The sequence below is a fragment of the Staurois parvus genome, unplaced genomic scaffold, assembly GCF_062004578.1.
Source record: "Staurois parvus isolate SC_StPar_1 unplaced genomic scaffold, SC_StPar_1.0 ptg000242l, whole genome shotgun sequence".
Classification (NCBI taxonomy): Eukaryota; Metazoa; Chordata; class Amphibia; order Anura; family Ranidae; genus Staurois; species Staurois parvus.
The window spans coordinates 1,782,329-1,796,908 of record NW_028318038.1 but is presented as its reverse complement, the minus strand read 5'-3'; the positions used below and the strand labels follow the sequence as shown (position 1 = coordinate 1,796,908).

The 14,580-nt window shown below is 43.4% G+C and overlaps 1 protein-coding gene across 1 annotated transcript in view; it reads right to left on the bottom strand.

Annotated features, from left to right (window-relative positions):
* Nucleotides 1-14,580, bottom strand: part of WDFY2 (WD repeat and FYVE domain containing 2) — a 116,040-nt gene that overhangs the window by 11,233 nt on the left and 90,227 nt on the right. Inside the window, 1 exon segment of the mRNA XM_089680328.1 lies at nt 3,482-3,583. Within this exon segment, the coding sequence (XP_089536454.1) occupies nt 3,482-3,583 (102 nt within the window).

Genomic DNA, 14,580 nt, shown 5'->3' with positions numbered 1-14,580 from the left:
AAATACATAAAAAAGAAACAAACAAACTGACATTTAAACTTGTCTCTTAGGAAGGGGAAGCCTTCCTCATAGTCACCAGTCTGGTGACAACTGTCAAAGGTGGGCTTTCCCTACACTGTCCACTGTGTTTCCAGAAGAGGAAGTGAAGGGAAATCTATTGCGTAATCTATTGGGTATCGAAAAAAACAAAACACCTGACATTTAAACTCATCTCTTCTATTTTATTAGAGTTGTAGCTGGAATTACACTTTAATTGTGCTTTCCGCTCAGGAATACACAGAGGATGTGCCCTCGGAGCTCTTTAGGCAAGATACAACATTTCTGGATAGAGCGGTGAAGAGTGCATGTTTATTTTGGGTGTGTTGATTTTGGTCTGTGACCACAACGGGGAGACTTTCCTAACGTCCGGTTTCTGTGACACTCAGGGTTGCAGGTGTCACTGAACTATCATTTTATTTGGTGAAGACCATTGTGAGAACATTTTGATGAAGTTTTAAGGACAACTGACATTTTCTAAGTGCCGGTTGTTGAATGTAAATAAAACCACCTCACTTTACTAAAACATGTACATAGTGTCGGTGCTGGAGACACCTCCTGTCCTGACATAGATTACCAATATCTAGTTAGGCGTGTGGTCCTGACCTCCCTGTGTGGTCCCCTGCTGCATATAGCACCCATACCACCTGTACCCCCACAATTCCGAATTGTAACGTATTGTTAATTATCTGCATATGGAGCTTTTTGCAAAATAGTGCAATCGTTTTGTGACATTGTCCTTGTTTGCTTCCTACTAATAAACACTCTGATCTTTTCACTTTCTTTCCCTCTCCATTAACTAGCCGAGCTGAATTCTGAACTCTTCATCTTACTACTTCCACTTTACTGTCCTCCAGGCTTTATGGGGGGCAGGACTGTGGTCAGTAGGAGTAGAAAATATCCTGGTGTCAGAGGGAGTAAAACATTGCTCCATTTTCAATGGGAGGAATAGTTTGATATAATTGGTGTCAGTAGAAGAAATAGTGCCCCATCCTTGGTGTCAGTGGGAGGAATGGTGCCCCATCCTTGGTGTCAGTGGGAGGAACAGTGTCCCCATCATTGGTGTCAGTAGAAGGAATAAGGCCTCATTGTTCGTGTCAGTGGAACGAATAAGGCCTCATTGTTCGTGTCAGTGGAAGGAATTATGCTTCTATTGGTGGTGTCAGTGGAAGGAATTATGCTTCTATTGGTGGTGTCAGTGGGAGGAATAGTGCCCCATCACTGGTGTCAGTGGGAGGAATAGTGCCCCATCACTGGTGTCAGTGGGAGGAATAGTGCCCCATCACTGGTGTCAGTGGGAGGAATAGTGCCCCATCACTGGTGTCAGTGGGAGGAATAGTGCCCCATCACTGGTGTCAGTGGGAGGAATAGTGCCCCATCACTGGTGTCAGTGGGAGGAATAGTGCTCCATCATTGGTGTCAGTGGGAGGAATTGTGCCCCATCATTGGTGTCAGTGGGAGGAATTGTGCTCAATTGTTGGTGTCAGTGGCAAGAATTATACCACTATTGTTGGTGTCAGCAAGAAGAATAGTGCCACAAGGGACAGATAAAGGCAAGCAAAGGGCCACACCTGGCCCCTGGGCCACAGTTTGAAGACCGCTGTACTATAGAGACTTCCACTAGCTTCTGGGTCCTGTGCACAGTGACTGCCCTGCTGCATTGTGAACACCAGAGGTTGCTCGCTTTGCATTGGCACCATTCAGGAAACACTTTGTAATGACGCTGCCCCATCTCTCTGACAGAATGGAATCTCCTCCTCACTCAAACAGACATTTTACACTTACGGGTAAAACAGTGTCTGCCGAGTGAAGCCTGTGCCGTGCAGGTGACCTTCAGGGTTTGGTAAGCAGTAGGCCAGCTGATCAGCACAGGATCCAGAATCTTGCAACAATCACTGAACTGGCGGTGCCCACTACAGCAATTTCCAGCTTCTACAGGGATCACACAGGTATGGGGCATATACATTGATATTAGTCCAAGCTGGACCAATGTAACTGTGTAACTTCAGCTTTACGTTTCAAAGGCATGCTTACATTTACCACAAAGAAAATGCTTTGGATAGAACTGACCAGCAGCATCATGAGTGATATTTTCACAATAACAAAGTATACCCAATAATGTCTTCCCTATATCTGGTTACAGAAGTTAGGTACAGAGAGCCAGCAGAATACTGGGAACATAAAACACACATTTTCAATGCAATGATTAAAATGATCTATCCATTGTTACTGCCGATATCAATGATCACATCTCTTATGGATGTGATCATAGAAGTTCACTTAGTTCTGCACTCCTGTGAGCCAATATTCAGCCGACAGTGGCCTAAATCCCTTTGTCATCTGATGTCACAGAATCCGTCCAGGCTCTGCAGGGATCCTGACAATAATGTCAGGATCCACCCAGATATCGGACCGGCAGCTGGCCCAGCCTCTCCGTGTGCTGCTGCCCCTCCATAGTTCGGCGCTCCAGTGAGCGCTGGAGGGACAGAGTAGAGAGCGGTGATTGACAGTCAACGGCTCTCTGCTCACTGAAGACTGAAAAATGATCAATCAGTAGTCTATGATCGGTCACTCCTCAGTGAAGAGTCGGTGGGGGATCGATGCTGAAGCCATCTAGGTGAGCATGCGTGTTTGTTTATTTTATTCCCATACTTCTTTTTTAAATCACCTGAAGGGATTTGGACTCACTGTACTATCAGAATTCAGCCACATCACCTTATTCACAGCCCTGGTAAAAGCCAATTATGTCACGTTCATGACAAAAGACATGGAAACTACAATCAGGCTCTAGGGTTCAGGTACAGGCTCCAGGGTTCAGGTACAGGCTCCAGGGTTCAGGTACAGGCTCCAGGGTTCAGGTACAGGCTCCAGGGTTCAGGTACAGGCTCCAGGGTTCAGGTACAGGCTCTAGAGTTCAGGTACAGGCTCCAGGGTTCAGGTACAGGCTCCAGGGTTCAGGTACAGGCTCCAGGGTTCAGGTACAGGCTCCAGGGTTCAGGTACAGGCTCCAGGGTTCAGGTACAGGCTCCAGGGTTCAGGTACAGGCTCCAGGGTTCAGGTACAGGCTCCAGGGTTCAGGTACAGGCTCCAGGGTTCAGGTACAGGCTCCAGGGTTCAGGTACAGGCCCTAGGGTTCAGGTACAGGCTCTAGGGTTTAGGTACAGGCTCTAGGGTTTAGGTACAGGCTCTAGGGTTTAGGTACAGGCTCTAGAGTTTAGGTACAGGCTCTAGGGTTTAGGATCATGCCTGCACATGGAGAGAGGAAAGCGTGAATTAGGCAACTCTTATGCATATAAAGTCTCCTCACATACAATCCACTCTGCAGCAATCAGCTGGGACATGCAGTAGATTTGGCCGAGCTGCACTTAAAATGACAGCAGAGGAATCATCAACACATTGCACAGCAGCATGGTCACTTCTCAGCCGTCTGACACAACACACACACCTGCCTGAGGCCGATCTTCTTGCTGTCCCACATCTGTTTGAAGTTCCAGAAGAAAGGCTGATCACACTTCTGACAGGAGTCACTGTCCAACCATTCTGGTGTCTGCAATACAACAAAAGGTAGGCAAAAGTTACTCACTACTCCAAAGAATATTTATATTCTTAAAAGTATTACATTGTTGCTGTTTTTTTACAAAATAAACCTGTCATGAGACAGGGATTGTTTCCTGGTTTTTGGCCTAGGTCAAAATGATGTCATACATCCCAGGAGTCTTCACGGGTATTATGTTCCTTTCATCTAGAGAAGGGGCTTTCTTAGCTGAGCACACCCTCCTGCTGCCATGCCTGAGCTAAGGGCAGATGATATCCAGGAAGTAAGCATTACAAAGACCATCTGCCTTTACTCAAGATGGCTGCAGCTAGAAACTCTGGGGGGGGGGGGGTAGGTTTTCAAAGGGATTTTACAACGGAATAACACAGACAGTTCAAACTTAGGTTTTCTATAACTGCGATCAGACAGCTTTTTATTTACATAAAACAAATATTGGTGCTACTACCCATTCAGTCCCACATTAATAGAGATGACGGGTGCCCGATCCACACGATACTCTATCAAAGTGATCCGCATGACAGCTGCTTCTCCTAAAATCTTGTATTTATTTTGAAAACCACAGTATACACATTACAAATACAGGGAGTTGACGCGTTTCAGCCTACACATCTTTAATCATGACTAAAGCAGTCTATGAGGGATGTGACCACCACATTGAAGGTGTAGGCAGGTATACTGGGGGGCTTAAAGGATAAGTTCACATTTGGGAACATATGAGATATTCCACCTGACCCCACCCCCCCACGAGACAGCAGGCCTGGGATCTTCTCACCACACCTGCTGTCACAATTTTAAATGAGTATGGCCATGTATCCACATGGCCATGTTCTCTGAATGAATGAACTACAAGTACCGACAGCCTTTGCGGCTGACAGCTTGTAGTTCTCAATGAACGACGAGAGTGCTGGTGAGCATCCTCCTTCATTGATACTACCAGGACTGAAGTAACTACCTGCCTGTATAGGATGTAGGGGCAGACAGCTACACTGACAGTCTGCAGAAGCCTGACATTGCACCTGCAAATTTGATGATTGTGGGTGCGATGCTTTACAGGCTACTAAGAAAACAAAAAGTAAATGCACATTTTTTACCTAAAGGTGAACTTAACCACTTGCCCTCCTGAGGATTTACCCTCCTTTCTGACCAGGCTATTTTTTGCGTTACGGCGCTGGGTTACTTTAACGGACAATTGCGCGGTCATGCAACGCAGCACCCAAATTAAATTTACGTCTTTTTTTTTCCACGAATTGCGCTTTCTTTTGGTGGTATTTGATCGCCTGTGTGTTTTTTAATTTTTCATGCTATAAAAAAAAAAAGGCTGACAATTTTGAGAGAAAAAAAACAATATTTTGGACTTTTTGCTATTAAACATGTTCAGTAAGAAAAACAAAAACAAAAAAACACATTTTGTCATAACTATAGGCCAAAATATATCCTGCTACATGTCTTTGCTTTAAAAGATCCCAATATGTGTAAATCAATTGGTTTACATGAAAGTTCTAGCGTTTACAAATGGCAGTATAGATAATAGAATTTACTTTATTTTTACTAGTAATGCGGCAATCAGAGACTTATATCAGGACTGTGGCAGCCATTCTGGCACTGGCGGGAACTGACTTGGTGTCACTGATATCCCCAGTGACACCAATACAGTGATCAGTGCTGGAAAGAAAAAAAAAAAAAAAAAGCACTGACACTGTACTAATGGCATTGGGCAGAAAGGGGTTAACATGAGGGGCGATCAAAAGGTTAACTGTGTGCTGTTTCACTATCAGCTGTGTCTGTGTGCTTCACTGTAATCACACTGCTTTGCATAACTGTGCTGTGCACAGCCATCCAAAGCAGTGTGCATGAGTTGACAGGCAGGAGAACTGTTTTGTTTACAAACAGTTCTCCTCCCCATCGGAGATGCTCAGCAATCACCGGGCGCCGGCGAGTAATCACCAGTTGGGCCCCGGTGATTGACAGCTGCGGCCACGAATGGCAGTGTGGGTAGGGTGTGCTCCCCCTACTTGGAAATGCAAAATCAAGTATATATACATGATTTTGCACACCCGTGCTGTCCTGTAGCAGTACATCTGCTATAGGGAGGTCAGGAAGCAGTTAAAGAATAAGTAAACCCAACATTTCCTCTTCCTAATATGTACCTGCTGTATCATGTATTTGTATGAAAAAGTAGCCTGTTCTCTTTGTATTGCTTCCTCAGTGTGAAATATCTGGTGATCCTGCCAGTCCCTCTGCTTTCCTATTAAAAACAGAGCACACGAAGCAGGAGAAAACACAGTGGACAGTTCTCTAGCTATGCTCTCCAATGATCAGACTTGTCCTGACACAGCCGCCCTGCACAGCATTTTACTGGGAAGATCAGTGTGCTGCTGTTTTTCATCTGCTAACTCTTATGCAGGTGAGAGCAGATGGTATGTGATCACTTATAAAAAAAATATTCTAAATACTTTTTTTTTATATCGATACACAAATGCTTTGCCTTTCATTTCTATTTTAATCTGAATGGGTTGTTTTACAAATTGCGCATTTACAATCACTTAAAATCAGCAGTTGCTGAAGCGGGTAACTTTCAAATTTGTCAGGTTGTGTTACCTTAGAAAAAAAAATAAATGCAATTTGAGCTGCCTAAACACTTCCATAAGACTGTACCTATACACTAGAAGCTTAGATCCTGGGACCCCGGGGGGGCTGAACACAACACACGTCTAACCGTCCTTTGGGTACAGGCGGGGGGGATCTTCATTGTCTTGTTTTCATGATGTGCTATGATCCATCTATTCTACCTGAGCTTTATTTGCATCAATAACAATGCCTATGGGATCATTTAACAGATAGGCTGAATACGGTGAGGATAAAGGAGGACATGCAGCTGCTCAGTAGGTGGGGATGAAGAGTTACACCCTGGCCTTACTATTATCCCCATCCTAAAATGTTTAGGCAGACTTCTTTCTTCATTCTGAAGGACATATATTAATGGAAAACTAAGAGTTCTTCATACCCAGCTGGCCTGTGTGAAGTATTTCTTTTTGCTACACGGTCACAGAACAATATCCAAATCTCTGGCAACAGGCAGCATGTGTCTGAGCTCATCTTTGTTCTGCATTGTTATGCAATAAATTCTCTGAATTGTGAAAGCACATTTACCATGAAAAAGCGACCAGAGGAGAGAACATAACACCACTATTATAAGGTGTCATTGGTACAAACAGAAAACAAAGCCTTACACACAGCCAAATGGGGATTTGTAATTCCATGTCCACAAAGGTACTGGGGATCCTAATGGCCCCTTTATAAAGCTGCAGTAAAGCCCCTACTGAACTTAATGAATGCAGCTATGTAATCATTAATACATCATTAAATGTACGTTTTTATTACAAGCCGTTTAGGTGCCTGAATTAGACTTTGTAGCAGACTCTTGCAATCTATTGTCCTGTGACACTAAGAGAGAGGGAGAGAGAAGCAGCACAAAGAGCCGGGTGTGGTGCAGTGCATGGAGCATGCTGAAAGGAGCAGAGTAACAGATTAGTTCATCAGTGTGCGTTTTTATTTTAAGGCCCCAGGTACACGGGACACTTCTGACCAATGGAAACTGGCGGCTGGAAAACGTAGGTTAAAAAACGTCTGTTTCGCCACATTTGCATACCGTGTTTATGAGCGTTTGCGTTTAGAAGTGATTTTTACAGATAAGCACAGGAGAACCTCCCAAATGCCCAGAATGCACTGAAAAGTGGTACATTATTAACCATTTCAGACTGTTTCAGAGAAATACAGAGAGTAGAAGCAGAGACAGCAGGATGTGTTGTGATTAGTTTAGGTGTGAGTTGGTCATTAACATTTCTTTTGTTTCCAAGGGTGGGAAAGGTGTCTGGTGGAGGGAGTCATTAAGGCCTCCTGGCAGGGGGTCTTCATGAGGAATTTGAGGTGTGAATGGTCATTGACATATCTTTTGTTTCCAAGGGTGGGAGAGGTCTGAGGTGTGAATTGGTCATTACAACGTGTGACCAGCTTGGTAGGAACATCCTGTGTTCAGTGTTTTGTCCATCTGAGTACCTTGAAAACGCTTTGCGTCATTGGACATTTCGTTATTACACGAACACAAGTCAACAGGATGTCTCTGTTTATGTGGTATTATTCTGCTCTGCCCCTGTGTGGGCGTATTTTGAGCTTGTTGTATTTTTAAAACAAAAATTTCTTAATAAAAACTATTGAAACAGAAAACGCTTTGTATGCATTTTTCATGATGAAAATAGGCTCCGAACAGCACTGGGAACTGGAAGAGTTAAAAAATTTCAAATGCAAACGCTTATAAACGCGATTTGCTGCGTTTACAAGCATTTTGTGTTTGAAACGCTGATACAATCAACTGCTGAACGCACGTTTTCTGCGTTCAAAAAAACTACTGTAAACACAAATGCCTGTAAACGATTGTAAACGAAGATGTGTACATGGACACATAGGAAAACAGAGTGAGTTCAGGGGCTGCTGAAAAAAAACGATGAACAGCTCCTAAACGTGAGTTTATCAGCTGCAGTGTACATCAGCCCTTACTGTCCAGTTGGAGGATGGGGTTTGGTAGAAGACCTGTAAATGAAAGTGAAACTGCCGCAACAAAAAACCAAGTCCCCTCTCCTGCAAACAGGGCTGTGCTGTGTGGCAGAGCTGTGGAAACAAATAAAACAACTTTCATATGTATTCCATAGCTGTATTTGGCTGTCTGCCTGCACTTCACATTAAAAAAAAAGGGACACTTAAAATGCAAAGATGTGCTTACCAATTCATTCGCTTCAGGACTCCGGGAAAAACAAAAAATGCTGGTGTCATGACTTGTGAAAGGCATTTGACTGGCCTCCAGCTATCATAATGTTCACATTTATCTCAAAATTCCCAGCAGAGAACTAAAAGCGATGGATCCTCCCCACTCAATCAGTGCTGCTGGCAGAGCTTATCAGTGTATTCTGATGGGCCGAAACAACTTATTGACAATCGATTATGAAAATAGTTGTCACCTGTTTTCATAATCGATTAGTTGGCCTGCATAGAGAATGCATTATTTATTTACATATCAGTATATACAGTGCAGCACACATACAGCTCAGTACATTGTTCATACATGTCAGTATACACAGTGCAGCACATATACAGCTCAGTACATTGTTCATACGTGTCAGTATGCACAGTGCAGCACACATACAGCTCAGTACGTTGTTCATACATGTCAGTATACACAGTGCAGCACACATACAGCTCAGTACATTGTTCATACATGTAAGTATATACAGTGCAGCACACATACAGCTCAGTACGTTGTTCATACGCGTCAGTATGCACAGTGCAGCACACATACAGCTCAGTACATTGTTCATACAGGTCAGTATACACAGTGCAGCACACATACAGCTCAGTAGATTGTTCATACGCGTCAGTATACACAGTGCAGCACACATACAGCTCAGTACATTGTTCATACATGTCAGTATACACAGTGCAGCACATATACAGCTCAGTACATTGTTCATACGTGTCAGTATGCACAGTGCAGCACACATACAGCTCAGTACGTTGTTCATACATGTCAGTATACACAGTGCAGCACACATACAGCTCAGTACATTGTTCATACATGTAAGTATATACAGTGCAGCACACATACAGCTCAGTACGTTGTTCATACGCATCAGTATGCACAGTGCAGCACACATACAGCTCAGTACATTGTTCATACAGGTCAGTATACACAGTGCAGCACACATACAGCTCAGTAGATTGTTCATACGCGTCAGTATACACAGTGCAGCACACATACAGCTCAGTACATTGTTCATACATGTCAGTATACACAGTGCAGCACATATACAGCTCAGTACATTGTTCATACGTGTCAGTATGCACAGTGCAGCACACATACAGCTCAGTACGTTGTTCATACATGTCAGTATACACAGTGCAGCACACATACAGCTCAGTACATTGTTCATACATGTAAGTATATACAGTGCAGCACACATACAGCTCAGTACGTTGTTCATACGCGTCAGTATGCACAGTGCAGCACACATACAGCTCAGTAGATTGTTCATACGCGTCAGTATACACAGTGCAGCACACATACAGCTCAGTACATTGTTCATACATGTCAGTATACACAGTGCAGCACATATACAGCTCAGTACATTGTTCATACGTGTCAGTATGCACAGTGCAGCACACATACAGCTCAGTACGTTGTTCATACATGTCAGTATACACAGTGCAGCACACATACAGCTCAGTACATTGTTCATACATGTAAGTATATACAGTGCAGCACACATACAGCTCAGTACGTTGTTCATACGCGTCAGTATGCACAGTGCAGCACACATACAGCTCAGTAGATTGTTCATACGCGTCAGTATACACAGTGCAGCACACATACAGCTCAGTACATTGTTCATACATGTCAGTATACACAGTGCAGCACATATACAGCTCAGTACATTGTTCATACGTGTCAGTATGCACAGTGCAGCACACATACAGCTCAGTACGTTGTTCATACATGTCAGTATACACAGTGCAGCACACATACAGCTCAGTACATTGTTCATACATGTAAGTATATACAGTGCAGCACACATACAGCTCAGTACGTTGTTCATACGCGTCAGTATGCACAGTGCAGCACACATACAGCTCAGTACATTGTTCATACAGGTCAGTATACACAGTGCAGCACACATACAGCTCAGTAGATTGTTCATACGCGTCAGTATACACAGTGCAGCACACATACAGCTCAGTATACACAGTGCAGCACACACACAGCTCAGTACATTGTTAATACATGTCAGTATACACAGTGCAGCACACATACAGCTCAGTACACCGTCCATACAGGTCAGTATACACAGTGCAGCACACATACAGCTCAGTACATTGTTCATACAGGTCAGTATACACAGTGCAGCACACATACAGCTCAGTACATTGTTAATACGCGTCAGTATACACAGTGCAGCACACATACAGCTCAGTACACCGTCCATACATGTCAGTATACACAGTGCAACACACATACAGCTCAGTACAGGGCTCTGCGCAATGAAGATCAGCATCTGAAGCCAGAGAAGCTGATAGACTGGAGGTAATATAAGGCATTACAATTAAAGATTTCTATTCTCCTCCTTTGAACTTTCCCATCACTTTAGTTGAAAACATATGTAAATTTGACCCCACGAATGATTAGAAAATTGAACGAACATTCTTAAAATACAAATTTTCAAAAAATGTGTGTATAGCCATCATAAGTGACAGCAGGCGCAGGTAGCCTGTATCAAGTTACCTGCCTATGCCAAGGAAGTCTGTCATGCATAATATAACAGTCCTGTCTGAAAAACTAAAAAACAGTTTTAGATCTTTTTTAATTTTTTTTTTCTTTAAATAAGTCTGATGATATGTACCAGATTCAACTTCTATTAGTATATACATCTTGTCTGTTATTCTCAGAGTAGATTAGATGTTTTGTTTCCTAACCATATAGCTAGTTATTTATATCTACCACTGCAGATAGATATTCAAGAATAAATTACTTTACATACTGTAATAACTACATTATACACCAAACTTTTTTTGAAGTTTTTATCCGATTAATTGAAAAAAATAAATCGGCCACCCAATCGATTATGAAAACAATCATTAGTTGCAGCTCTAATTCTAAAGGCGGGGAAGTCTCCACAATGGTCATAGTACAACTTCTCAGTGGGGAGGATTCCCCCTTCCACATCCAGTGTGTGAAATGAGGAATCAAGTCATTTCTTTTCATGCCCATTATAATTATCTGTACTACATACCCTGCCTTAGTGTACTAATATATACTACATCAGATGACATTATCTAATCTGTATGGGTATCTGCCTTCCCTTCCTCCTCTTCTATGTTTTCACAGTACACCATCACCTTGTCGATGGGTAAATAGGAGAGGTTTTATTTGAATTGAATTTTAACCACTCGCCTACCCCCTTCATGCCCAGACCAAATTTTCAACTTTCAGCACTGTTGCAGTTTGAATGACAATTGTGTAGTCATGCAACATTGTACCCAAATGACATTTTTAGCATTTTTTGGGTGCACAGACAGAGCTTTCTTTTTGTGGTATCTAATCACCACTGGGGTTTTTTTTTGCTACACAAAACGAAGACTGAAAATTAAAAAAAAAAAAGTCTTCATTTCTGTTAGAAAATTTAGCAAATAAGTCATTTTTCTTCTTCACTGATGGGCACAGATGAGGCGGCATTGATCTGCACTGGTGATCAGTGCATGGATTATCAGTGTAAATGTCCCCTGTGAGCTGCCAGTTACCGGCTTTCCTTTCCTCGTGCTGTCACAGCGTCAGAGGAAAAGACTGGATAACCAGAAAGTCTGTCTACACTGTGATCAGTGGTGGCTTGACACAGCTGATCACACAGTAAAGGGCCGTTGTGATTGGCCCTTTACCTAGCTCTGTGATCAGCTGTATCCAAAAGTTAGAAATAGAAGGTCAGTGTATTAAACAACACGTAAGGGTTAACAACTATTAGACTGCTTTCACACTGATCGGTGGGTGCAACGCAGGTTAGCTGCACTGAGCCAGACGTCTATCATATCCTGCAGGTTTGGTGCACTTTCTGAAAGCACACCAACACTCCTGAATGCAGGAATTGTGGTGCACCTCACCTGCAAGAGGTTAGAAGTCTAAGGGAAAGCACAACTAATCTGCAAGAAAGCCGCGTGCGCACTGCGTGGCACCTGCAGTGCGGGTAAACTGCAGCGTATCAGTGTAAAGCAGCCTTATAGAGGGCTCAGCACATTTGTAGTTTGAGGAAGGGGGGGCTGGGTTAAAGCCCCCTAATTGAGACATGTATTTAACACCCCACCACCACAACTGGTTTAGTGTCAGCGGTCGCAATGGTGATCCCACCCCATGTTCCAGATGTACCATGCAGCCTCCCTGTCACAATATGTTTTATAGACCAGATGCGATTTCTCCTGCGCTCTAGGACCCAGGCCGGTGATGAATAGATGGAACCAAAAGCAGAAAAAGGCGGCCACCAGTGTATTAAAGGCTGTGCAGCTCCAAACAAGGCTGGGGAAGCCCGACCAATACCGCAAAGTGAAACAAAAACGAGAAGCGCACCAACCTTGCGCATTACCGCAGTAACCAAATTTATTAATTAAAGAATGGTACTCACAAACAGCGAATAAAATCAGGCATGTAGTCCTCAAAGGGACTTCATAGATAGAGAGCCAGCGTGAATCCCATCATGGGGGTAGACACTCAGTACACTCACGCGTTTTGAAGGCCAAGCTCTGAGGAAGAAGGCATGACCTTCGAAACGCGTCAACTGTACTGAGTGTCTACCCCCATGATGGGATTTGCGCTGGCTCTCTATCTCTGAAGTCCTTTTGAGGACTACATGCCTGATTTTATTTGCTGTTTGTGAGTACCATTCTTTAATTAATAAATTTGGTTACTGAAGTAATGCGCAAGGTTGGTACGCTTCTCGTTTTTGTTTCACTTTACATTATGTTTTATACAGGAGGGGCAATGGGGGTGGCATATACAGGCTACCGATCCTCTCCATTTTCTTCTTGCAAGTGCTAAACGCTGTCTATTCCTTCTCTCCCTCTCGTTGGCATTCAGTGGCTGCAGGAGGAAAATATTCATTATGCTATTCAAAATAAAAAATTCAAAATTCTGAACCATTTCATATCATGGCCAGCAACCAAATCACATAAGTGGCCCTCACTCTTCAAAGGGTTGAGCACCCCTGGACTAGGGGATTTGTAGTGTGCATAGAGCGGTACCCATTCAACTAATATCCACTGTTCATTCCAAACACATGGGAGTGAGGGGGGGAAAGGAGAGGTTCAGGAACTCACAAAGGACATTGCAAGGATGCGGAAAAACATAGTAAAAACAAATTTACTGAAAAATAGATTACAGCGCCATCAAGTAGTGGATGGGTATGGATATTTTTTTTAAGAGAATAAGGATATTGTTTAGTCTCACTTTAATCCAATTATTCCTTACAATGCTTATGAAAACTAAATATGTTGATGTGATAGCTGGTAAAGTGAGCTTGTTTTGCTAGAAAGGCCATCTTATTGCTGGCATGGATACTGAGAAGTGAACTGTATGTGGGATACAGGGAAACACAGCAACGTGTATGCTGGGAGTAGGATACCAGTGAGTCAAATGTGTTTGATTTGGGACACAGGAGAAGGACCACTAGGTACCACTGGAGGGTGGACAGCAATGTGTGTGATGGCGTTAGTATACACGTGAGAGGCCAAGATGTGTGCTGGGGGTTGGATACAGGTGAGATACCTGTGTGTGTGCTGGAGATGAGAAAAATAGGAAAGACCAATATGTGTTCTGGGGGGGGCTGGGAGAAAACAATGTGTGTTCTAATGGTGGAAATGGATACACTGGAAAGACCAATGGGTGTGCTGAAAGTGGGGTACAGGTTAAGGACCAATGGGTGAGTGCTAGGTAGGAACTCACTGCTACAGTATGCTCTGTTCAGTAAAAATCAGGACTGTTGACAGATATCCCAGATAGATCGTGACAGCCTGGCTTTATTAATATATATGGATGTAAATTAAAGTGTCAGTACACATAGTAGATTTTCAGCGATATGTGTTATAGCACTCCTACTTTAAGGAAAAGGTGGTAGCGCCCTTAAAGGAGACGTATGGACCTACTTCAACTATGGGTCACTGGAGTACACCTAGTTCTGCTAAAGCATGCTGTCGGCTGACATCACAGAACCAGTCTAGGCTCTGAGAAGATCCAGACCATATGGTCGAGATCCAGCTAGGTGTCTGCAATGGCAGTTGCTCAACCTCTTAGCAAGCCACTGACAGCATGAGCCAGCCATTCTCAACCCCTCCACAGCCCAGTGCTCAAGTGAGCGCTGAAGGGGCACAGCAGAGAGCCAGTGACTGCTCACTAAAGACTGAGA